Source organism: Mustela putorius, unplaced genomic scaffold (assembly GCF_011764305.1).
Source record: "Mustela putorius furo isolate JIRA1106 unplaced genomic scaffold, ASM1176430v1.1 tig00000450_pilon_pilon_pilon, whole genome shotgun sequence".
In the NCBI taxonomy this organism is placed as follows: domain Eukaryota; kingdom Metazoa; phylum Chordata; class Mammalia; order Carnivora; family Mustelidae; genus Mustela; species Mustela putorius.
In genome coordinates this window covers 12406140-12433445 of record NW_025421385.1, presented here as the reverse complement: position 1 = coordinate 12433445, position 27306 = coordinate 12406140, and the positions used below count along the sequence as shown (strand labels likewise).

Genomic DNA, 27306 nt, shown 5'->3' with positions numbered 1-27306 from the left:
GATTACAAGTAGGCAGAGAGGTAGGCAGAGAGAGGAGGAAGCAGGCTCCCTGCTGAGCAGAGAGCCGGATGTGGGGCTCGATCCCAGGACACTGGGATCATGACCTGAGCAGAAGACAGAGGCATTAATCCACTGAGCCACCCAGGCACCCCGATAAACCATGTTCTTAACCTCACTATGGCCCACAAAACCCCAGGTTCCTTGAAAGCCAAACGAAAATAGCCGACTGAGTATGTGCCATCGCATCTAGAGATTAAGATTTCTTTATAAAGCCATGAGACGGACTCACATCTTCCTTCCAGGGCATATTTGATAACAAGTTCCCATAAAAGATCTAAGTGACCAAGAAAATCTCTCTCTCCTCAAGGAGTTCCTTCTTTAAGGCAGCAACTGACAGTGTAAAATATAGAAGACCTGGTGCCTTCAAGAATAGAGAAGATTAGGGGGCACCTGGGTGGCTCAGTGGGTTAAGCCTCTGCCTTCTGCTCAGGTCATGATCCCAGGGGCTTGGGATCGAGTCCCAAATCAGGTTCTCTGCTCAGCGGGGAGCCTGCTTCCCCCTCTCTCTCTGCCTGTCTCTCTGCCCACTTGTGATCTCTCTCTCTGTCAAATAAATAAATAAAACCTTTAAAAAAAAAAAAAGAATAGAGAAGATTAGGAAAATAGGCCCACACAGCCAGCCATGTAGCCTTCATAATGACACCATCTCCTCAGATTTTACAATTTTATGCATGCCTATGGGTTGTGTGTTTTTGTGTTTTTTTTTAAGATTTATTTTACTTATTTTAGAGAGAAAGGATGCGGGGGGGAGAGCAAAAAAGGGAGAGAGAAACACAAGCAGACTCCATGCTGCGCGCTGAGCCCGACACACGGCTCCATCTCACAACCCTGAGATCACATCCTGAGCTGAAGCCAAGAGTCATTCACTCCACCGACCGCGTCATCCATTGTGTTATTTTTAAAGAAGAGACCTGGCTACCAGGTTCTGGTCACTTTCACGGCATTGAAGAAAAAGCACGACAGCAGGTGGCCGGCAAACTGGCAAGTCAATAAGGCATCTTCCCCCCTTTTTCTGAACAACATGCACTGAGGTCATCCATCCTGACAGCATTCCGGCAGCAACTGTGGCTCCTGCGACAGGTGCTGTTGTGCTTCGGGGAACAGCCACAAAAGCCCCTGGTCTGTCGGGGTTTGGCAAGCTCAAATGCCCAACACAATTTTGGTGAGTTTATTATCGAATGCTTCCCGTGATGTCAGCAACCCACGAATGTATCAAAACAATGACCTTCCCCAAGCCCCCTTCCAAAGGGTTCCCCTTATCGATTCTAGGTCCTACTTCCCAGCACTGAAATTCAAAGCAGTCACCTTGCCCTTTGGGTCAAAAACTGACCAATCTCTCTTAAACAGGCTTTGCAAAATGATGAAGCAAGCTTGGAAGGAAGATACAAGTTCTACATGCTTTGTATGTCTTGGAGATCTCAGAGACTATCAGGCCACCTCTCACTTTAATACCCTGATATTAAAAAAAGACCAAATGTTTGTTTGAAGCAGAGCTGGTGGCACAGTAAGAAAAGCAAGAGATCAGTTCTCTCTTGTCAAGCTGACCCAAGATGTTTTCCCAGGTGCCTGTCAGCCTACCATAAAACATCCTGAATCCACTGGTCAACACCAGTGTGGGTGGTCATGATACCCTTTTCCTAAGAGGCACCCAATTTTTGTCCAGCCATTCCTAAATCACAAATGATTTGAATTTAGTTTGATTGTATAAAAATTACCACTAAAATGTTTGAGGCTTATTTCAATAAAGTGATATGGAAAGATCTTTAAGAAGAGAATTAAATGTAAAAAATATATATATCAATCAGATTTCAAACTACCCATGACTCCATAGAAAAGAAAATCATTATCTGTGGATATGTATAAAAATATATGTGACTGTCTCAGAAGGATTCTGGAGGTGCTCATACACAACTCTGGAAAAGGGGAGGGTTTAGCAGAGAGAGCATGTCTCCTGAACTAGAGTTATATTGTTTAATTTTTTTTTTTTAACAAGAAAGTATTTCTGTACTATAGGACAAACAAAAATAAAATCTTCAGGGACCAGAAGGACAATGGGGGGAGGGGGGAATGTACGAAAACAAATCACAATCCCTAACGTCCAAAGGTCTTACCGGAGAGGACTCTGCATTAATAATCCTGCACTGACCACGTTGCTCCACGAGGCTGCATTTCTGCCTGCGTCGTTAGCAGCAGCTGTTTCCTATCATCCCTTATCTGCTTCCTCCAAGGCCGTGAAAACTGCAAGGCAGTTCTGTCTGGTTCCAGAAGCTGAAACCTGCAAGCACGCCTTCACCCCAATGGCATCTTGGAGGAAAGGCAGGAAGGCTCCACACTGAACCAGCTGCCTTTATTATTTCTGAGACTAAGGCAAAGCATTATTCCGGAACCTTCTTCCCTGAGTCACCGAAGCCACCATCACGGGCCTCTAGGCACTCGTCAGCCCACAGACAGTCACAGTGGCCATCATATTCAGAGACATTTAACGTTCATTGCCTTAAAAGAAAACAGAGGGTTACCGATAAAACTTCAACCACTTGTTTCCATTCTGAAACAGCCTGGAGAAGGTGAACCACGTGAACAACCTGATTCCCACAACCTGCTGCGAGCCTGCTACCAACTCCACCCTCCAGCACTGTCCACGGACGGTTTTTTAGTTTTCTAAATCCCTTCCCCTAGCAGGACCCACCGCCACTCCACTGCTGGCTGGCCAACTCCCCTCTATCCCTTCAAACCATCTTCAAACAACTGGCCCCTGACTTCACACACACACTGCGTTCTGCGCTCCTCTGAACGCCTCCCAGACCTGTACCCGCACCCATCACTGAAAGCATCAGACCATTTGTGTAATAATTAGGGCTGACACTAATTAGCAAAGCTAGATTGGAAACTCTGCATCACTAGATCCCCAAAGCTGACCCGGAGTCTAGCATATCACAGGTGATGAATACAGGCTTATTGATCTGGTTTCCAGCCCACACAGGAAAAGAACCGTAGTGCCCCACACTGCTGCCGGGGCGCAGGGAGCCTACAGGTTATAAACGTCCAGGACTGTGAGCCGGGATGTGATGCAGGCGAAGTTAGCAGAAGAGTATGATCAGAAACAGTCTGGGGCTGGAAGTACGGAGAACTCGGTTCTGGCCTAGGTCCTGCCACTACCTCTCAGCTCTCTGGGCCACCCGTTCTTTCACTGGGAAATGAAACAATTTATTCACTCAAAAGACCATGTATCTGGACCACATGATCTAAGGTCACCACCATCCCCCAATATTCCAGGTAATGATGGGGAAAACGCCTAGAAATTGGAGTGCTGGAGCCACAGTCCGAGGAAAAACTCACTGCCTTGTTAGATGCCCAGCAGAAGTCAAGAACAAGCCCACTCTTCCCAATAACCAGGCCGACCTCCGGTTCACAAACCAAAACGGTTACCAGTCCCGTACCGCTTCACCCCTCTTATTTCTTCACTGCAAGGGAGCCTTCTGGTCTCCCTGATCTCAAACCTAACAGGATTTTTCCCTTATCCCTTCCCCCAAATAAAATGAGTAAAATTTGAAAATAAAAATAAACTGCTATGAATATGAGGCGAAGACATCTGTTGCAAATTCAAGCGGCAAAGGACTATGACAGCAAACCCTGCGTCTTTAAGGCTTATAAATAGACGGGAAATTAGCCACACAGGCCTCCTGGCTCGCCTGGGCTGATGGCTCCAGGCCTCTGGATGGGATTTTCAGCGTGGCTCGCCACCCCTGCTTTCTTGGAGAGCAAAACTGCCAGTTGCACTGAAGACAGTGTTGCAAATCAGTACGTATTTTAAATATCTCCTCACGGTGCTTTCTGTGTATTTTTTTCATCTTTTACGTTTGGTATACAAGTTCGAAAGCTGACAGCCTCTAAAATATGTTCTGCATTAATCCAGGAACACTGAGTGGACGGCATCTCCCTACACAGAATCTAAAGCTGTGTCACCGGAGGTCAGGGAGTGGTACAGAGAGCTTACACATGTATTTTTTGAAGTAATATGTTTATGTATTACAATCAAATACAGTAAGAAGAAAATTGACCCAGAAGAAATTATGTGTCAGTTTCTCAAGCAAGAAAGGGACATCCATGGCTAATATAGGTTTATCTAGTTTTCTCTTTTTTAAAGGTTTTATTTATTTCTTTGAGAGGCCGAGAAAGAGTGTAAAGCAGGGCAGGTAGGAGCAGAGGTAGAGGGACTCCCCACTGAGCGGCGACCCTAACTTGGGACTCCATCCCAGGGCACTGAGATCATGACCTGAGCCCAAGGCAGGTGCTTAACGACTGAGCCACCCAGGAGCTCCCAGTTTTAAGACAACTTTCCTACATTAATCCCTGCTGAAATCCTGTTTCAGAAGCAGGTACACAAGGATTACATACCAAAAAAATCGCCGCTTCCCTCGCTTCAAAGATGCCTTACAAAAGCCGACTTGCTCTACTGATAAGCAAATCAGGCCAACTTTTCAGCTTTGCACTTAACACCCCAAGCCTCCCAAAACTAACATCAGGTCTGAGTCTGCTCAGCAGCCCACTGACAGGTTGCTCCAAGTCACTCCCGCCGCCTCTTCGAGACCTGTGGGGATCCTTCTCTCTCCCTCCGCACATGTAACCTCAGAGTGCTTTGAGAAGTGTATGACTTTCTACGATTTTGAAGTTGAGTGGAGCAACTATGGTAAGTAAAGGACAGAAGTAAATCACCATCCCCATAGCTATTCCCACAGTGCTTACAGGAGCAGATCTTACGAAATAACTTCTTGGCTCCCAAGAAGAAACCCGGCTGGTTTTCTTAATTGGGTTTGGTGAGACAGAGTGCCTTCCACCGGGGCTGCTGGGCCAGATGATGACAGAAGACTATTACTCAGTGGAATACATATTATACCAAGGACACACCCTAGGGTTGCCTAGGGTTGCCATCACCCCACCTGTTATCAAAAGCCCTACTAAAGCAGGAAATGTAGTAAGTTGTGGATATTACCTTTGATACCAGAAGAAACAGAAACTCAAGGGCCCGGCCTCTGGTGACAGCCTTCCCTCTGACTCCTCATGGCTACACTCTACAGATCACTGTTCACAGCTGTCAAGTCTCGGAAAACACCGGTTGGGGGAGAGATTTAAGAAATCACCCACATCTTAAAGGTCAAGGGGTGTAACTGGCATCTCCTCTTTTGGGTATTATTTTTTATCAATACTGTCCCCTAAGAATATGTGACTCAATCTTGTCTTTGCCTTCCTTCTGAGTTGTAATTCACCACTTGCATGAGGCAGGTTTAATCTCTGGGTTTAATCTCAAGCTGTTCTGTTGGAAATGTGAAATTCTGACCCAAGATGTCCTTTTATGTAGTCCACACAACAGAACAATAGCTAGCGTTTTATTAAGCACTTACTATGTGCCACATAGTTTATCTGACCCCTTATCGTGGTAAATGCTTCACCTGCATGATCTCACTTAACCCTGAACATAAATCCTGAAAGTTTAGTAACAGCATGATCCCAAATGTGAAAATAAGCTAGTTGACTCCAGTAACTTAGCCAACATCACACATCTAGGGATAATGGGTCCAAAGTTAAGTCGTCAACGGCTCACACACAAACATGCGAATGTATTCAATTGTAAGAGAAAGAGAGGGAAAGAGATAGAGGAAGGAGGAGACTATGAATGGATGCCCCACTACGATTTCTCTCCAGGCAGAATCTTTGAGAGAGGAACAACTGCTCCTCCACCAGACGTCAATTAACTGCAAGCATGAGCTCCTACCCTCACCCAAAGCGGACACATTCCATTCAGCTCCAGGATTTTTAAGTTAATTCCAACTTTGCTAGAGACACTTTCAAGTTCTACCTTCCTCTCTGTCAAGTGTTTACCAAAGACCATTATTGTTTAGCCCTAACTTGAGAAGATAAACAGACTCCATCCCTGACCATCTCAAGTGCAGATGTTAATCCTATCATTTGGCTTTAAGATGAAACGATCCTCTTAAAAGAGAAAAAGAATGTTAACTGCATGGAACCAAATCAAACCAAAGCAAACAAAAATAAAAAAAAAAAAAGAAAAAAAAAAAGCAACTGTATTCTTTATAGCGCATCACAATGTCACTTTCATTAGAACTTTTTACAGAAAAAGTAAACAAAACCAACAATTACAATAATAAGATCTATAGTATGCAGTCTGCTTTTGTAAGAACAGTCTTAAAATGTTTTTATAATAATATACAGTTATCACCAAGGATGATAATTACCTACTTTACCCCACAAAATTGTTTTCAGATCTCCTGATAACAAGTCATTATAAAAGACTGATTTCACCTCACTGATCACTTCCAGGAAATCTACCACAACTGCATTTAATAAAATAGATTATCTTAGATCCTGAGATTCTACCCTGAATTCCTAAAGTTGCTTATAAGCATTTATACTTTCTCTTCTTTTGTTGTTAGTCTTAGGAAAAGTTCCTTTTCTCTTTCATTCATTAGAGCATGGTTTTAGGAGATGGAATGTCTGTGCCAGAGTTGAAACATGGTATTAGTTCAAGTTAAGGTTAATTTTAAAATTGGAAATAGGAAAAAGGTACCAATACGCATGCTACCTTAATAAAATATTTCTGTAATATACATTCTAGGGCTTTAAAAAAAATAGGTGAAGGAGAAACAAAAAACAAACCTCGAGATGGGAAACAAGGCCAATGATGTAAAAAAGAAGTTACAAAACAGAGTTCCAGGTTGCTGAAACATACAGAGAAGGTAAAGTAATAGAGACAGATGTCTTCCCAGGCATCACATACTCAAAAATCATTGTGGGGAAGAAAAGGGAACAGAAGAAAAAAAAAAAAAACTGACTGGTTTTTTAAATGGTAACTATTAAGAACTAAAATTTTACCTTGTTAAATTATTTTTAAAACCACATTCCACTGAATTGTAATTGCAGACCGTTGGAAGATGGAAGCTTTCCCAGAACTGAGTATATGTTTAACCCTGGGAATGATGTGGCAATGTCAACCACCCACAACAATCTGGGAAACAATGCAAAGCAAGAGCAAGGGCAGCCACACCCTTCAGAGGTGGGTTCTTTCTTTGGTTTTTTCATTCAACCATAATCAAGCCCCATTAGTTTTAAGTACAGTCTCGATGTTCTTCCAGAGTTCAGGACCTCAGACACGAACACCCATGTGGCAGCTTCCGGATCTGGCACAGCAAGTGTGATTCCCCCCCCGGGCCTGGGTCTGAAATGTTCAGAGCGAATGTTTTCAAGATACAGGTTATCAACTGCACCAGGCTAAGAGTGAAAGGGCAGAAGGACGGCATGCCTCGCCTTAAAGAACATCCTTCTGGGGTGGGGAACGGGAGCTTTCCTAACCTTTGGCTGATAGTTCTGACTCCTTCTGGGTAATAAATTCCTCCAAATGCTATGCTATGCTTTGGCTCACCATAGAAAGACAACATTATATGCTGAGCTAGAAACAATCATTAATCATTAATCAGCCATGGGCAGCAGATTGGAGGTGATAACACACGGCACACCCACAGCTCCAGGTGTGACCTCCAGCACTCCTCCAAGCACTTCGCTTCCTCTCTGCGCCCAACTGCCCCTCCCAACCCGCAGGCGCTGCTCCTCTCCCTTCCTCGCCGCCTTCTGTTTTCTCTCCCACCACCACCACACTTCAGCTTCTCTAACTCCGATCACTGTTTTAGCAGCGCCTTCTTATTCTAATGAAGAGTTTTTCTGTTTCCTTGTGCTACGTCAGTTTCACATTTCATAGATCGCGGGAAATAAACACCCAGGAAGTCAGGTAAATTTTCACACAGAGCCTTTAACCGATACTTCTTGAGATTCAGGTTCAGTGTGGGTCGTAACCCCAGTACCCTGCTATGTTCCATTAGAATCAATCAAGTTAGTGCCTCCCTAACAGAATCCCAAATCAAGTAATATACAGGAGCCTTAAAAAATCTAAACACATACATGTATAGTGTATATGTATATGTGTGAGTACACATATGTGTGCGTATTCCGTATGTATACAGGCACACACACTTCATTCCCCAGAAAAGAGCTCAAATACATAAAACTCCCTTCATTGCAGGGCGCCTGGGTGGCTCAGTTGTTGGGTGTCTGCCTGGATCATGATCCCAGGGTCCTGGGATCGGCCTGGCGTCAGGCTCCCTGCTCAATGGGGGGCCTGCTTCTCCCTCTCCCACTCCCCTTGCTTGCGTTCCCTCTCTCGCTGTGCCTCTGTCTGTCAAATAAATAAATCAAATATTAAAAAAAAAAAAAAAACTCCTTCATTGGGTTCCACGTGATCATAGGCCTAAGTAGGGCCCTGGTGATCTGCCCTGTTCCCCCAACACCACCTCTCCAGCCTCGTTTCTCTCCACTCAACCTCCTCAGAGAGTAGCACAATCTAGTTCTTTCAGTAGCTAGTACTTAAACGCCTGGCTCTCCCTTGCCTTTCAGTTCTCTGCCAAATATTTCCTTTCCCCTCCCTAATCTAGGCCAGCTCATACTACAGGTCTTGATTTGAAAATGGCTTCTTCCAAGAAGCCATTCATGCACAACCCATTCAACTCTGATGAAATATTCCTCCTCTGCACTCTTAGGATGTCCTGTAGCTGAAATGCCTATGGACCTGTCGCTCTCTTCTACTCAACAGACGGTGCCAAAGACACCAGGGACTCCGTGCTGTTCACGGCCCCTGAAGGAGACAATACATACGACAGGTACTCGATAAATAGTTGATGACTTATATGTAAAGCTGACGGGTTTATCTGTTTGCACTAATACTCTTGCTAACGAATGGCCTCCATGTACAGGCTGTAACCAACCCTACTTATATATTGTTTTATGGCATTCGGAGCATTTCAGATAAATCTTACAATATATGAAGGTAAATCATCACCAATAAGGAATTCTCCCAAGGTTTTAGATCCACCTATAATGAACATTTCCAACCTAAATGGGTTAACAACAGAATAGCACAGAAGTCAGGCAGAGAGCTATTGACTTGAACCCAAATTTTCATTTCCCAAAAATGTGGGAACAAATGGGATAGAGAGGTTGGCTCCTGAGTAACTCTTCTCTATGGAAGCCACAGTCCACAGTCATTCACTAAATGAATGGCTTTGTTAGTATGAAAATAAGAGACTGCATCATCTACAGTGTACTGTTACCCCACTGGCGTAACAGGAATTGATCCAAGAGCCGCTTACCAGTTACCTATTTCAAAGCTTGGATACAGATTTTAAAGAATTAAAACAACATGCATCCAGTATTCTCAGTCATACTGGGAATAAACCGATGCTTTAACACCAGGTGGTCTCACAAAACGTCAAGTCCTCTTCTCCCGTTTGCCCTTGGATTTCCTTAGACATACGCGGCCATCAACCCACTGAAACGAATTTGTCCAGTCCTCCACACAGCTCAATATGCTGGCCAGCTCTGCGTCCTCCCCTTATCTGCGCAACTGTGATACATGCTCCAGCAGACTGTGTGTCCTCCCTCCTTCTGGGGGATGCCCCCTCCTGGGCATACTCTATGGCACCGGCCTCCAGAACCCCCCTCTCTTCTAGCCTCCGTTCTGCTACAGGCAGCAGATTCACAACCATCTTTCTGGTTGCTCATCTTCCAGACTTCCGAAGATTGGGTTCCCCAGGCTTCCCTTCCTGTTCACTCATTTGTCTTCTTTTGGTGATGGGTCTATGACCCAACTGGTCTTGAACCAGTCCCCACCTGCTCCATTAATCCAGACACATCCATCCGACTACCTGCCTCACCTGGGAAACAACACACTGCAATTTTAAAATCTGACGACTCCCTAAACCGTCTCATCCCAACTCCTCTAGACCAAACACTTACTTGATAGGTATGCCTTCCGCCAATATCCAATCTCCCAACAAATGCTACTGGCCTTTCAGAACACTCAGGACATGGCCACCTCTCATAGTGGCCACAGCTACCACTGGCTGCGAGTGTCATCTTCCACAAGATTGCTGTCCTAGCTTCTGGACTATTCCCTGACTCCACCCCTGCTCACTTCAGTCTTCTTGATGCAGCAAACAATGCAACCTTAAAATGTAAATCAAGTAGCACTCCTCGGCTCCCAATCTTCCAACAGCACCCCAAACACCAAATTAAAGCCAAATATGTATAATGATGTCTGGCTGGTCCGAAGGTAGTGAGTTATCTCAACTGATTGTATAATGACCTCTAAGGCTCTGCACCACCTGGTCTCCAATCACATGTGGCAGCCCTTGCTTCTCCAACATGTCAGGCACTCTGCTGTCTCGGGGCTTTTGCACTTGCTGTTCCCTTTGCTAAAACATTCCTTCACCTGTTAGCCTCATTGCTCACTGAAATCTTTCCCTGGTCACCATGGTTAAAACTGCCTGCGCCCTTCCTACATCCACCTATGCATCCCTTCCCCACAGTATAGAACCAAATTTTACTCATATTCTAAGTCTACCCCCACTAGAAGAGCAGCTCCAGGAAGATAGGAACTATCATCTATTTTATTGACTCTTGTATCTTCAGCTCTTAGAACACTGCCTGGCACAATGTAGGCATTCAGTAAGTATTTGCTGGATGAACACATGGAACTATGAACCCTTACCAGATGGGAGTACCAGTTCACAGGGCACTATAGTTAACAGACAAGAGTTAGCTAAAGGCAAAGAGTTAAAGTTCTATTTCTCCTGATATGGCCTAGTGGCACAGTACTTCATCAGAAACTTTGCTTCTGGGGCACCTGAACCGACTGGGGCTCAGTCGGTTAAGCCCCTGCCTTCAGCTCAGGTCATGATCCCAGGGTCCTGGGACTGAGCCCCGCATCGGGCTCTCTGCTCAACGGGGAGCCTGCTTCCCCCTCTCTCTCTGCCTGCTTGTGATCTCCGTCTGGCAAATAAATAAATAAATAATCTTAAAAAAAAAACTTTGCTTCTAGAACTAAAATGAATGTGAAAGACAAGTGGCTTCACTTCAGAGTATCAGGTAAACGGAGTCAGTATGAATATAAAAATCATACATGGGAAATTAGCAAGTTTTAATAGAAATGTTAGCCATTCAGAACACTGGGAAAGATGTTCTAAAATAAATAATCTATGATTTTATACCTGATCCTATTAAGTAAAGAACCTATTAACTTTACCTGAGGGATATCGCAGAAAAAATCACACCTACGTCTAAGAGTTGGCTGGGATGAATAAAAAAATGGGCCATATCGAACTACTGCAGGGGGACCCATCATCCCTTCCTTTTTGGAGATTCCTCTACACCCCTGGCTCTCTCCAGGTTGGTTCTTCCACTCACCCACCTGCTTTTGGCAGCCCAAAGAAGGCACTAATCTCAGGAAATGAGCTTCCCCACCCACACAGCAATTATGACCAAGCATGTTAACCAAAACTGCTTACCTCACTAAGCACTGGACAAAACTTCAGGGACAACTCCAGGATGAATTCTGCATTTATCAGCATTGTTTTTGTATCTACATTTATATGCTGTCCTACAGGACTTGAATCCTCTGTTTTATTTTGCATCCCATACCCTGTAATGTGCCGTACAGAAATAATTCTAGGTGTCATATTCATGTATATTGCATCATTTCACACTCAAGTATGAGGACCTAAATTTCAGCTAACACTATCCTATTTTAACATGTTTCGTGTGCCAAGCGGCATATTTACACCTCATTAAACCATGAGACAATCAGAGTGCTGTAGTAAGAGAGGGCACTGTGTCTTCTTAAGAGTTTGAATCATGTAAGACACTGGCACATCATGCAAGGTGCATCTTCTACAAATAGGAAGAGCTTTAGAGGTTGGTATCTATAGGTTTGTTCACCCTTGAACCTACAAAACAGCTCTGCCCAGAATTCAACACACATTATTGGTGCTGCCACATGAAGTCATGGAGCCACCAATCCTGGATATGTAAGTCCCTTCTGCCACCACCCACTGTTCAGACCCTGCTGGGGCTCCCAGTCCACTCCTGGGCAGTACCTCTCTCACTGTTCTCTCCCCCCTGCTTTTGTTCCCAAGGCTTCTCAGGCCTCTTCAGCACTGAGGACCCCAAAATGCCCTGTAGAGTAGGTCTCTTAACCTCTAATCACTCCTCCTCAAAGTCCTTCCCATTTCCCACAATTCTAGGGGCAACATGCCTCCATTCAAACTTTTCTATCGTTTCCCCAGTGAATTACGAACAAAGTTCCTAAAGGTCAGTGGCTCTCAAACTGTGGTTCACAGACCACCAGCTAAAGACATACGGGGCTGCCTTCTAAACACGTGGCTCCCCCACCTATAACATTAGCAGACCCTGGCAGTTAGGGCCACGAACCATTTGGTCTGTACTAGTGACTCTTTTGCCCACTAAAATCTAAGTGCTCCTGAAGTTTTGCCTTCATACAGCACAACTGCACACACCTGGCTGTGCTGGACAAACCAGCCTACACAAGACAAAAACAAAACAAAAAACAAAACAAGGACATGCTAGCTGTTTGAAGGTAACAGAGAGCTGCTAAGGCAGCCAAAACTTGGGGCATCAAGGTCCTGAAAAGACAAGAAAATGCATCCAACATTCTTTCCCATGTTGTTCTTCGCCATCTTTTCTGATTCCCAAGCATCCTGAAAATAAAAAGCCAAGTAGAAAGTAGCCATGGTTCTCAGTACAAGACAAAAAACATTTCTCTTCATTGATACAAGAGAATAAAAGCCACCTTTAATCCTATCATCCAGAGATAACCCATGCTGGCACTATAATGTATTTCCTCCCAGTCCCTCTCCATTTTTTAATGTATATTCACACAATCTCAGAATTATAACTTACAAGAAAACTAGAACCTAATATCATCAAGTAATATCTAAAGGTTACATCATCGCTATTAAATATATTTGAAAAATCCACCTTTCCCCCTTTTACAACAGCCCAATCAATCAAAAAAAATTTTTTAATTATATTTATTTTCAGCATAACAGTATTCATTATTTTTGCACCACACCCAGTGCTCCATGCAATCTGTGCCCTCTATAATACCCACCACCTGGTACCCCAACCTCCCACCCCCCCACCACTTCAAACCCCTCATATTGTTTTTCAGAGTCCATAGTCTCTCATGGTTCACCTCCCCTTCCAATTTACCCCAACTCCCTTCTCTTCTCCATCTCCCCTTGTCCTCCATGCTATTTGTTATGCTCCACAAATAAGTGAAACCATATGATAATTGACTCTCTCTGCTTGCCTTATTTCACTCAGCATAATCTCTTCCAGTCCCGTCCATGTTGCTACAAAAGTTGGGTATTCATCCTTTCTGATGGAGGCATAATACTCCATAGTGATATGGACCACATCTTCCTTATCCATTCGTCCGTTGAAGGGCATCTTGGTTCTTTCCATAATTTGGCGACTGTGGCCATTGCTGCTATAAACATTGGGGTAGAGATGGCCCTTCTTTTCACTCTATCTGTATCTTTGGGGTAAATACCCAGGAGTGCAATTGCAGGGTCATAGGAAAGCTCTATTTTTAATTTCTTGAGGAATCTCCACACTGTTCTCCAAAGAGGCTGCACCAACTTGCATTCCCACCAACAGTGTAAGAGGGTTCCCCTTTCTCCACATCCCCTCCAACACGTGTTGATTCCTGTCTTGCTAATTTTGGCCATTCTAACTGGTGTAAGGTAATATCTCAATGTGAATTTTTTAAAAAGAAATGAAATAGTTGGTGCCTGGGTGGCTCAGTTGGTTAAGCGACCAATTCTTGATTTCAGCTCAGGTCATGATCTCGGAATCATAAGGTCAAACCCTGCCCTGGGCTCTGGAGCCTGCTTAGGATCCTCTCTCTCTGTGCCTCTCCCTCCACCCCCATGCACCTGCACGCACATACACACACACTCTCGCACATACACACACACTCTCTCTCAAAAAAAAAAAAAAAACACACACACAAAAATAATAAAGAAGAAGAGTTTTCTCTATACATTTTTTTTATTGGGTGGTAAAATTACAGATTAAATTTACACAGTTCAATTCAAATCATACCATTAATAACATGAATGTTTTCCCTTGCCCTCAAAACTTATTACCGGCCAACTTAAGTCGGTCCTGCCAAAGGGCAGCTAGGCGACAGGTCAGGTTCAGGAATCAAATGTGTCTGGATTCAAACCCCATTTACTTATCACGCAACCTCAGCGAGGTCAGGGCCTGGTTTCTTTAACTCTAAAATGAAGACAATTACAGTGGCCCTGTCAAAAAAGCATTTTGAGGACTAACGAGATTAATTCACAAAATGTCCTAGCAAAGGCCTAGCACATACAGCAACTCAACGTCACCTGCTAACTGCTCCCTCCTTACTAAGCCATGAGCTTCTTGACAACAGGCTTCCTCTGTAACTGACTCATTTTTTTGTCCCTAGCGTAAATCAGATTTAACTGGTATCAAAAAGGAGAGAGGGCACCTGGGTGGCTCAGTGGGCTGAGCCTCTGCCTTCGACTCAGGTCATAATCTCAGAGGCCTGGGATTGAGTCCCACATCGGGGGGCTCTCTGCTCAGCGGGGAGCCTGCTTCCCCTCTGTCTCTGCCTGCCTTTCTGCCTTCTTGTGACCTCTCTCTCTATCAAATAAATAAAATCTTCAAAAAAAAAGAGAAGTAAAAAGGAGAGAAATTTTCTCTATGCCTTTTAAAGGAAATTAATGGTTGAAATAAAAACTTTATTAATAAAGATTTAACTGAAGACTATCTATAATGAATATGTGTGTGTGTGTGTGGTCTATATACTTATATTATGTGTATGTCATACGGACTATACAGACTATGTACTTACAAAGCAAATGAAAAGATTAAAATTCTCCGTAATTACAGTTGAGAAGTTTACAGATTGCATTTTGGGGTGAGTGCTACCCCGCTGAAAATACTCACACTAGCACTTTTCTTGTTTTTGTTTTGTTTTTCAAGAAATGGCCCTGAAGTCAACTGTCAACTTACTAAATCAAACAGCACCCCACAATTAGCACAAAAATCTGGAACATATACCCTACTTTAAAATGAACGAATTTATGTATGAATGCAATCTTCCCGTACAAACAGAAACAGCTTCTGTCAGGGGCTAATCCCACAGAGCCAATGGCAAAACAAACGCAATCAAGAGAAGCCAAATTCCTGTTTTCTTACTGAAGAGTAACTACCTAATAGTCTGCTACATACATCCGTTAAAGCATTGGTATTTTTGGCCTAACAATACCTGTATGGAATTACATATTGCAATGTTAGGAATAATGGAACTAGTTAAGGAGCAAAATGAAGTTATATATAAGAAACAGGTTTGCTAAGTAATTGATGGATTACTGTAGAGCTCATTGTATTGACCTCTTATAGGTATGTTTCTCACTTAGGCAATTAACACCCAACCATGGCTGTCCACAGAGGGAAATACAAACAGGCCCACAAACATATTTTGTTTGTCCAATTAAAAAAAAAAAAAAGTAAATGGTTTTCTAAAAACTGGGAGATGTCACATACAATGCCAGATTTCCAGCTTCGTTGTGATGACGACAACAACAACAAAAAAAAAAAAACAACAAAAATTAGAAGATCTGGAGACTGTAGGTCTAGTCAGCAGAAACTGAGCCAACGACTGTGTCTTTGGGTTTGCCACACTCTTGGCCACTTCCTCCTGACTCACATACTCCTGCGTTTCCATTTTAGACACTGTCTGCCTGGCCCCCAAAGGCCTCTGAGTTTGCAACTCTTGTTGCAAGTTCCAGTGCCAATCCTGGTCTTCATGTCCATTTCTGTAGTACCTTTTGTATTTTGGACTCTCCTGGCCTTGGACAACTGTGGGAGGCAGGCTCCCCAAATTCTAGTGTCCATGCACTCAGACAAAAGAGCTTTTCACCTTGAGCTGCTCTGAGGAATTCTCTTCCCTGATTCTTCTTTCCCTCACTTCTCTCTGCATCTGCTTGCCCAGTTCAAAGCCAAAACCTGAGTGCTAAATGAGACACCCACCATCCACCCTCTCTCAAAATGGAATGGGGGACGGGGGTGTTACATTCTGCTCCTCAATTAGAGCAAGGTCTGGAAATTCCATCCAAAACCTAAATGGGTCCCTTCTGACCATGAAACATTCCTCTTCTTCTGTGTTTTTCTGGGGCTGAGGGCTCAGAGGTACACAACAAAAGGATCCCCTGGGTCCCGCGTGGAGCAGCTGGCTAGGAGCCCACAGGTTAACAGCTTTGACCCTTCCCTGCCCGCTCTGTGGAAAGGACACTCAAAAGTCAGCGGTACGTTAACTCATCCACTGAAATATGTAACAACCATTTCTACTGGAAAAGCTCTGCTTCCTAAGTGATCATTATGTATTACTTAAAAATGAACTGTGGAAGGAATTATGGGGGACAGTCTGCCTTAAATCATTGATTTTTGAATGTTCTACATGAGTGGTATAAACCAATGGTCCTCAAATTTTAGCCAGCACCATACTCTCCAGAGGGACTTGATACAACACAGATAGATTCCTGGGTCTCACCCCCAGAGCCTCTGATTCTGTGGGTCTGGGGTGGGGCCTGGGAATTCACACATTTAAGCTCCCAGCCCATGTTGATGCTGAAAAAGTAAGTTCAAGAACAACAACGATGAGATGTTGGGGTTGGGGGTGCCCCATGTATGAGACTGGGAAAGGGTCTCAAGAAAATCTCAGCTTAAAAACGTCAGGAGTCAGGCCCAATATTCATATATTGATAGGTGGTCACTGCATGTGCAGATTAGAACCAACAGTACCAGATAAGAACCAAGAATCCATCCACATCCAAAATGGTCTTTCTTCACCAATCTTCTCTAAGATTCTCCAACTTCGCTCAACTAGACCACTTTGCACTACATGTCTCCAGACATACTCTAACAAGAAATGTTTGTGGGTTTTTTTCCATACCGTTACTAAAGCTTTTTGCTTTAGCATAGACAGTCACTTCTCACAGCCATGTTATCTGCACGTGGTTCTTGCAGGACTCCGGCTGGAATCCATGTTAACAATGTGCTCACCATTTCAACAGGCATTATAAGAAGTCTGGTCCACTCTCCATAAAAAGCTAGTTTTCCTATCTCAACGATCATATTCCAGGTAGTTTGACTTGACTCTCTTGAAAACACTGTAATATAAAATTACTCTGGGAACATGAAAGACCATTCAATTAACATAGGTTCAACTTGGACACACACGCACACACGCGCACACACACACACACACAACTACTACTACTACTAAACCCAAAAGCACTGAATTTCCCCTCTGCCGCAAATCTCTGAAAATAGGAAATAGAATGTTTCCTTTCACTAAAAGGTTTTCCTCAGGAAAGCATGATTCAGATTATCAGAATCACCGCCTTTTCTGATAGATAACACGTGGGGGTTTCTCCTCTCAAAGGGCTGGCAGATTTTCTTCTTGGGGGGAAGGGAGTAGTAAGCTTCCAGGTTATTCTCCCATAAGCCTACCTACCTCCCACTCTACCCTGTTGATAAGTAATAGATTAAGTGTTTAAAAATGTGTTCAACTCTAACCTGCTGAAAATTCCTCAGTACACCATCTATTCAACCAAAAGTATGGTGGCTCTCTTTTCTAAAGCACAAGTAGGATAGTCTTGCAATGGAGCAAAACTATTTTAAATGAGATCTGTCTGTGGGTTCCTTGGACCCAAACACTTTTTTAAGTGTTCCTACAGAAAGCTTTCTAGCTTTTACAACCTACTGGTCTGCATTCTAAGGAACTGTTTTGCTCTAATAAACACAACTGCATTTGCCCTTCTGATCCCAGGTTAAAAACTGTTCAATCAGCCATTTGATGTCAAAGAAAACAAAGTAGGCTATGTCCACTTTCACAAAACCCCTATTCATAGATGAATAAACAGCTTCAGAAACTGTAGCTCCCAGCAAAATGTGCCAGGAAAGAACAATACCGGGAACAAAGCATGTGAACACAGAAAGACAGATTACACCCTCTATTTAAATGACAAGAGAGTAATCAGGATGAGGGGAGGGTGGGAGCTCTCCTAACCCTAGGAAGGAAAACAGACACACACAAAAATATAGACATCACAATTTCAAATACAATTTCAAAATGATCAATCAAGGAACCAACTCTATCCAGAACTTGGCTTCTCAAATGCCGGAGCCACCAAAACCTTAGTCCAAAATGCCATCATCTCCAGAAAAGTGTACTACATGCCAACTGGATGCCCTAAATTCACTTCTGCCCCAGAATCCAAATCAAATTTGTCACTCCCCTGCTTTCTACAACAACCAGAAAAAACTGCAAACACCTGATCAAGATTTGTAAGACCCTAGAGGTTCTGGCCTCTGTGTATCTTCTCACCCCATCTCTACCCGGCCACTGCCCGCCCCGCCTACCCCCCCCCCACCATCATCCCTGCTCTTCAGGACCCCACATTTCCAATTTTCTCAAACACACCAATTTAATTTGTACCTCAGGGCCTTAGCACTGGCTGTTGGTCTCTTTTGTTGTGGTTGTTGTTACTGTTGTCTGCCAACCCTGTAGTAAAGCATGGACCCAGCTAGATGCTTGCACCTAGACCAGTATGTGGAACTTAGTAGGTCCTAAGTAATTAAGAAACTCTTTTTACTGCCGGGTAGAATCGTCACAACATGAGTCTTCCTCCTAAACTCTTGCTCCTAAGCTCTTTCCAAGAACGCTACTACACAACTGTTCTATGATAACACCTCCCTCCCTCTAAGGTCCTCAAAGGAAATAAAGAAAAGTGCCCAAGGGAACATGAGGTAAAAACAGAAAATAAAGATGATTTAACACACGACCCATATACCAATAAGAGGGAGCATGGAATTGTTCTACGTTATTAGTAAACGTGTGAAAGGTGACTATCCGCCAGATAGTCTGAAACACAACACTGTTTAACACAACACTGTTAAATATTCAAACAAAAATAAAATCCAATTATAGTACATATTAACTTGGAGTTATTACAAATTAATCACCAATAAGTGTATGAACATTTATATGCTATATATTCCCTATATGGCCTATTTTAATTGTAACTAAAACCCTGTGTATTGGTTATTCTCAGTCCCATTTTACAGATGAGAAATCTCAGCAAGGCTTGAAGACCATAAGATACTTACCCAACCTTTCAAACCAGTTAGTATTAAACACAGACCCTGAATGCAGTTTTATTTTATTCCAACGCCTATGCATCGTTCACTGTAACTCCCTGACCTTCTCTCTGAAAGCACTTGAAATGAGGGGCGCCTGGCTGGCTCAGTCAGTTAAGCATCTGCCTTCAGCTCAGATCTTCATCCCAGGTCCTGGGATTAAGTCCTGCATCCAGATCCTTGATCAGTGAAGAGCCTGTTTATCCCTCTGCCTGCCACTCCCCCTGCTTCTGCGCACTCTCTCTTTCTCTCTGACAAATAAATAAATAAAACCTTCTTTTAAAAAAGCACTTAAAATGAAGTCACTGTGAATAATCAAAGGTAAGCAGGAAATGTGTTTATATGTGTGTGTGTTATGATTCCACCAAATAGAACTGATTACATCATAGACAAAACATTATAACATTGCACTCAAAAATTAGGAGTGTCAAAAAAAGGAATGATGTATTCCATTACTGAGCTGCAATACAATACAACACAATCAGCAAACCACAAGGAGATAAATAACTAGCAGTAAGCATCTAGAATGCTAAAGGGTCAGGTTCAAAACGGGCAGGGGCCTGCTTAGGCTATATAGCTGAAAAAAGAAAGAAAAAAAGAAAGAAAAGGCCTGTGTCCCATGAGTATAAATCCTAAGGAGATAATCAGGAAACAAAAAAGTCAGAGGTTCTTTGCAGCTGCCCCTTTCCACATCTGCCCATTAGGAAACAAAAAATACCCACCTTGGCCAGAGGAGGAACCAGGTTTGGAGTGGACAGAACAAGAGAACAGAAGCCTGGGGAGTCTGGTCCCAATTCCTGGCCTTTGATCTTGGCCAATTCATTTAACACCAAAAACCAAAATTTCTTCATCTGCAACAGAGAGATGCCTTTACCGCACATCTCTCGGGCTTGTGAGGGCTCAGAAAGGAATGAACATGGAAGAGCTCTGCAGAGCTCATGTCAATAAAACTTGGCTTTATTTATTAGAAGCTGAAAGATGAAAACTCTACGAACACCACAGAAGGAGAGTAAAATGGGACATCAAGGTGAGAACACGAACGTCCCAGAGCTAGAACCCAACAGGCTACAAATGATCAGAACTAGAAGTGATGACCCAGAGTTCAAGACGGAGAAGAGAGGTCCCCACAGCTCCATGCAATGGTGTGAACACAGGAAGGGCTTACAGGGGAGCCTGGAGCATGAAGAGGTCACTCCCAACCCTTATGGACACAGAACCCAGACACCTGGCCTTGGCACAGCACACACTTTTCAATTTTGAGAGCTGCTCTGCTTACTCCCAAAATAACATTCTGTGTCATTTTTACCAACAGTAAAATCGTCTTACAAATCTGCTAACCATGGTAAACCCTGTGCAGTCAATCACCAAAGCCCTCCTCACCCTCCCACGTTCACCGGACAATCCGGACAACACACTAAACCACGGTGCCCATGGACCACCCCACAACTCCCTTCTGACCACCTGTTTTAAAAACAAAACAAAACAACACACACACACACACACACACACACACAAAGATTGTTAAGAGAACTCTTCAAGTCCCCAGTCATATGTAAGAAACCTCATGGGAAAGGTCTCCTTCAGGCGTGCAGAGAATTACCTGATGCCGTTGCTAGGTGGTGCTTATAAATACAAGCACACACCCTAAGATGGTCTTTTTGCTTTAATTAGTGGCCAAGTCAAGCATCCTCAAATTAAGTGCCATCATGTAAGGGCTTAAATAAAACACACTGAGCCCGTGCCAGATCAGACTGCAGAACCTACCAGCAGAGTAGAAAAATGGGTTTGCAGCTCCGTGCTCCAGCAGTGCTTCTCAAACTGTGAAGATCACACGAATCACCAGGGGCTCTTGTGAAAATGCAGACTCTGACTCAGTAGGCATGAGCTTCTGCATCTCCAACAAGCTCCCAGGTGACGTGGACCACTGGTCAGGACCGGGGACCAGACAGCAGCTACCCTATGACAGCATAAGCCAGTCCTAATGCTGTGCCCACTGGAAGTCCAGTTATTAGTAAAATTTAAAAAAGTTGAGATAATACAAATTGGGTTTCTTTACCCAAAGAAAGTTCACGATATTGGCAAGAGACATCTGTCACTCAGCTAACCAAGAACCTTCCTGATCGGCTGAAAATCCTGCCCTGGGTCCTCTGAGTGGTTGTCAGATGGCAGGGAAATTTCCTGGCAACAAACTGGGGCCCCTGCATGGAGGAGGCAGCCTTATGACAGACCTGATGGCTCAGAGAAGAAAACATGTGACCTGGAGCTACAGAATAAAAGAGAGGAAGCAATAAAAACAAGGAGTAGCAATTTACTCGTATAAACGAGACCACACAATTCAGGGTAGAATGGGGGTACAGCTCCCGAGTTTGACTGCAGAGCCCACCCTCACCGTGGAGCTCCCCTGACCTCCTGCAGACTGTGGAATTAATGACGTCATGGGGGGGGCGTGTTTACGAGCGCCACAGCTTATAAATACAGGACCCTGAGTAAGTTCTCTCTCTCTCTCTCCCTCTCCCTCTGCTTCAGTTTCTCCATCTTTAACATGCATTAGTAATGGTCTGTACACGCCACTGGGTTTTCTAAGAACCATATGAGTCCAAATAAAGCACTTTGCACAGTGGCTGACACACAATAAATGCTTCAAAAACTGTTTTTCTATCCTTATGATTAAGATTACTTTATGGCAAGACCCAAGAAATAGACTAACACCAGGAACAGTGGAATAAAAAGAAGAGCTTCTCACCCACGAGGGAGATGTACCAATGTCAAAAGAAAAGGACCTTCCTTTTTCACGGGCCACCGAGGCTAATGGAAAAAGTCTAACCTAACTGCAGTCAGGTCTGTGGGAAGCACTGGCCTCTGCATGGACAGCAGCAGGAGGGGCCTAAGAGTCTGACCCTGGAGTTGACCTACAGTGTACCAGATCTCTACAGATAACATGGAAATTCCAGCCCCTCCAGGACCAAACAGGGAGGCGCTTTAAGACTGCTGATGTCCCACATACTAACAGACACACTGTTACACTGTACACACTGTACAGGCAAGAGCAGTGCTGATGGCCAGAGAACAGAGAATTAGCAAATGCCCTGAACCCCACAGGCTCACACCTGAAGCAAGAAACCCTTCACTGGAGGTTCATGATAGGGAAATGGTACCCATGCTAGGTACAAGAAGCTGGCCAGAGGGTCTTCTTCTCTGCCACTAAAGCAGGGTATTAGAGATGTGCTCACTCCACAACACACTTACTGAGAACCTACCCATGCCAAGCCAATCAAAGACCAACAGAGCTTCTGGGGACAAATCAGCGGTCCACCTTGTCAAAGATAATCCCCAGTGGTCTGGAAACAGAAACACAACTTGGGTAGCTGTGCTTTACAATGCAGCTTCTAATATTTAAATCAAACTCAGAGAAAAAGACTTCATATAACGTATGGTTTTTGACCTGAGAAAGCTGAACAGGAATAAAAACAGAACGCCAGTTCTAAAACAGGGTGGACCCACGGGCTTGAGGTATGTGGGACATTATGGCAGGTCTCCTACTCCGAGAACTAATCCATAAAGATCAGTACATATAAATTACTGTGTGTCAGACACTACCGGCCGCTTACCAGTATCTATTGTCCAACCACCCCCCTTTCTTCCTCACTGAACAAAGTCCAAATTTTCTCAGGTCAACAATGGACCCAAGTAAACTCCTCCCCCACTCCCACCCCCACCACCCCACCACCACCCCCTACCACCCCCACCCACCCACCCACCCTCCAACAGGGAGGTGCTAGCCTCCCTTGCAGCATGGGGATATGTAGGAGCGCTGGCAAGTGAGATGTAAGCCACCTCCCTTGATGAAACTTCCAGGAGAAGACCTGGCTATCACCCGTCTTTCGTCTTTGCTGGGTCTCCTTTCACCCGCCTGGAATAAAGGCAAGATCCTGGAGGTGAACAGCCACCCTGCGCTGTGGCATTAAGTTTGAAAATAAACATGACTTGCTTACCACATGCTAAGAATGGCTGAACAGGATGGCAGAAGGAGCCTGGGCCCCTGGTGGAACCATGGAAGCCCCCGTCTACTTCTAAATTCCCCATTTCCAGACTTCTTTTACAAGAGAAAATCAGCAGTCCCATTGGGTTTACTCCTGTAAACTGGATTTTCAGTTATGGGCACCACACCCTATTCTCACCTGATAGACATTATAAAAGATCATTTGCTTCGCAAAAGCCTTTAGAATTATTTAAAGACAGGGTGCCATGAACTATGAATTAATTTGATTTACAAATAATCCTACCAAACAGGCAGGAGAAGACACATATATACCAGACAACTCTGTTCCACTAACAGGGTATTAGTAACTCCCATCATGGGAACCCTGACGGTCTGCTCATCAATGTGGTAAAGATTCTAGAGTCCTCTAAGAATGAGAACCTCCTGAGAAGACAGAGTTAAAACCAAGGCACCTGGGCTCAAATGCCGCTGTCCCTTCCCCATTGTGTGACACTGATCAGGGTACTGGACCTTTCCATGCTCAGAACAGAACTACAAAATGGAAATAATGGAAATATCTGTTCCTACCTCAAAACGTGTTTACCCACATTAAAAGAGTGAATACTCGTACCATGCGGAGATCTGAGCCTAACACGCTGCTAAGATTTACTGAGGATCTCCTAATATTATGATGAAAATGGTGACAGTATAGCTAAAGATTCATACAAACAAAAATTTTAACAATAATAAAATAAGAATAAAACCCACACGAATTCATTCATTCTGTAGACACAAACCCTTTTTCCTAATGCACGCTCCTGCCTCCCAACATCAACACGAGAGAGAGCATGCTGTAAACCGTGGTCAGGTTTAGACAGTTTTAAATCCAAGGCTTTCTTTCTACAGGGCTCACAGTCACCCCCACCATACTCGTGCAGCACCACCAAGGCAAAATCTACATGAAGAACTTCTTATCAGTAGGATGTATTTATAAAGTGGGGGCTGTGCAGAGAGGTTAGCAAAGACAACTAAAAATAGTCATATAAGCAAACAAGTTTGCATAAGTCAACAGTTGACTTTTGACTTTTGAGTCAATACTTTCACATCATTACTATGAGAAATATTCAAGTAATGTGTCATGCAATTTGGGAGAGTGCTGCCTCTTGCCTAAGAGTTTGCCACACTTACTCCTGTTATCTTTTCTAGGTTCTAAGACAGAAAGTATCCAGGTCATTCTATGAGGCTGTATTTAAGGGTCCAAAAGGGCACAACCATTCCATATCGAGTTGCCACACACTAACCACAGGTATGTAACCTAATCAGTGTCCAGTGCTCCTGATACCGAGATATTGAACCACTCATATCTGCTCTTTCACATCAGTAGGAAACTTTTCCTAAATGAAAGCAATCCCAAGTCCTAACGTTAAGGGAACTGGATGCCAAAAACCTTTGAATCTGCTCTTCCTTTTAGATGCTAAGCAAACATAACAGGATATGAATTTACACTTCCCAAGTATGAATCCCAAGAGGGACCCAAAAAAAAAAAAAAAAAAAAGACACGAATCTTGAGGGTGTGAAGATCTCACTCCATAATCTTCCTGTGTGCCTGTTACCATTTTTCTAGTTGTATTATCAAGTAGGCTGGCAGGGACTCAGGAAAACCAGAGTGATAAACTGTAACCCTTTCTTGACTCCGGAGCAGTACAGCTCCAAGAAAAATATACTGCATGCCACAAATGTGACTCATGTGTGTAATTTCTCACTTTTTAGAGGCCACAATTAAGATAAAAATAAGCAGGTGAAGTTAATTTTAATCATAAATTTTATTTAACCCAATATACCCAAAAATAGTCACCTCAACATGTAGTAAAAAATGAAAAATTGAGATAATATACACTCATTTCCTTGCACTAAGACTTCATTTATGTTTATCTTACACTTACAACACCTTACAATTTTGACCAGCCCACCGCCAGGGCTGAAGAGCCACATGTGGCTATGCTATCGGACAGAACAGCTCTGGAGGTCAAACACTGCTGAAAATCATCTTTTACTTGAGCTGCTTCTATGATAGACACATAGGTAAAGCAGATCAACCAACTCAGTCTTGGCAAGTCCCTGGTTGGGGAATCCAGCAGTATCTTGAACAGGGAAAACGTATCCAGTTGCAAAACAGGGCCTAGGAACTTACAAGCTTTTAAGCTAATGTCTTGTGGCAAGCACTGGCAATGCTATTTACTCTTTACCTGGGCAAACCAATCACCAATGTACACATCTGTGTTGTTTTCATCCTCATTTTAAATAAGAACCCAGGAAATTCTGGTCCCTGGACAAAGCTCTTCTCAGAACTACATCCCTTTCCTGCTCCCAATGTAAATGATCAAGCATTCCCCACTGACACATCCCATAATGTCCCATAGATCTAGAATATCCCATTCCACATGGTCTCTGTGTACTATGCAGGCATGAGAAATGAGATGCAGAGGTGACCGGTTTCCATGACGCCCCAGCCATGGGTGAGACAGTTGGAAAGATGACCTGATCTTACCAGTATTACCTACCTCACAGGCTTACTGGGATGACCAAAGGCAATAACAGAGAGTTCTTAGCAAACTGTAAAGCGCTATACAATTCTAGTTATTATTACTGAGAAAGGACACCATTCCTCACCTGGAAGAGTAGATAGAAGAAAGAAAATAGTAAAAAGAAAAAATAGTAACTTGAAACAAAAGAGATGATAAGCTGGGTGGGGAGGAATCCATGAAAACAGTGGTTGTTTCTGTGCGCTTCGTTTCTTTGGAAGAGTACGAAGAGGCTTGAGGAAACTCATCACTCCTCCTTGGAAATACTGGGAGGCATAAAAAAGCAAGCCAGACCACTGGACCTAGGAGCTTCTATCCCTGCTCAATCACCCATTACCACCCCACCCCACTGTTTGTCCTCATCCCCAATACTGTACAACCCGGGACAGTTATTCTAACAGATCTCTTCTTCCCGAGGTCTAAATGTGGCCTAAAAAATATAATAATAAAATAAATAATAATAATAATAATAATGCAGTGCACAGGCGGTACTGGCACCTTCTCGAGCAAGTCACCGAGTCCGGGGAGTCTGGCTCAAGGCTTCTCCCCGGCGCGAACGCCTCAATGCTGGCTCCTGGGCTGCCCTCTCGCCGCCTCCAACAAAAACAGAGGCTCGGCGAGCCGCTGGGGTCTCTACCTGTCCAACCGCCCCGTCACGCCTGCGAACTCTCTGGGCAGGCGGCATTTACGAGGTCCGAGGGGAGCCGCCCACACAAAGGCGCCTTGTGCCTCCCAGCCCCGGGACGGGCAGCCTAGGAGCGCGGCAGCGCACGCAGGCAGGGAAGGCGCCGGGGTCCAGCGCTCCCCCGCAAGCCCCGAGATCCGCACCCCCAGCCCTCGCTGTCCACGGAGCGCCCATCTCCCCTCGGCTTGCCACATCCGCACCCCCAAAGCAGGCACAAGAGTTAGGGATGCACAAACCACTCGGAAGAAGTTTGTATTGTCACCGCGCTGCGCTCTCAACGCGTCTCGCCCGAAGAGCGGCTGAGCACCCCCCCCCCCGCCCAGCTCCCCGCCCGCCCCATCCCTGGACTGGACGCGCCGGGCACCCCCACCCCCAGACCCGCTCACCTCTAGTCCAGTCCACCACTTGCTTGGGGCTCCACTTGGTCACGGGTTCCATGGTGCACGGCTTTGCTCCCAGCTGGGCGAGAGTCGGCGGTTCAAGTCTTACTACCCCGGCCCGCTGTCCTCCCCGAGAGGGCGCGCCCCGCGGCTGGTCCCGGTGCGCCCGAGCGCCCCGTCAAGGCTGCATGGCCGCGGTCAGCGGGTCATCCCAGAGCGGCTAAGCCAGGACAGCGCGGCCCCCTCCCGGGCACACGGGACAGTCGCGCGGCTCCTCCTCCAGCTGCCACCGTCCAGCTGCAGCTCCTCCTCCTCCCCGTCGCCGCCGGGAGCCCGGGCACAGCTGCAGCTCCTGGGCGAGCAGCTGCGGGGACGCGGGACGGTGACCCCAGGGCCCCTGGCCTCGGCTCGGCACGGGACCCTTTGGGCCCAGCTGCTCCCCGCCTCTCGACTGCGCGG

The 27306-nt window shown here is 44.6% G+C and overlaps 1 protein-coding gene across 2 annotated transcripts in view; it reads right to left on the bottom strand.

Annotated features, from left to right (window-relative positions):
* Positions 1-27024, bottom strand: part of CNKSR3 (CNKSR family member 3) — an 88816-nt gene extending 61792 nt beyond the window's left edge. For both annotated transcript variants that reach the window (XM_004778190.3, XM_045080157.1), the window contains exon 1: positions 26854-27024. In XM_004778190.3, the coding sequence (XP_004778247.3) occupies positions 26854-26905 (52 nt within the window). In that variant the 5' untranslated portion in view covers positions 26906-27024. The remainder of the gene's footprint in view (positions 1-26853) is intronic.
* Positions 27025-27306: the final 282 nt, after the last annotated feature.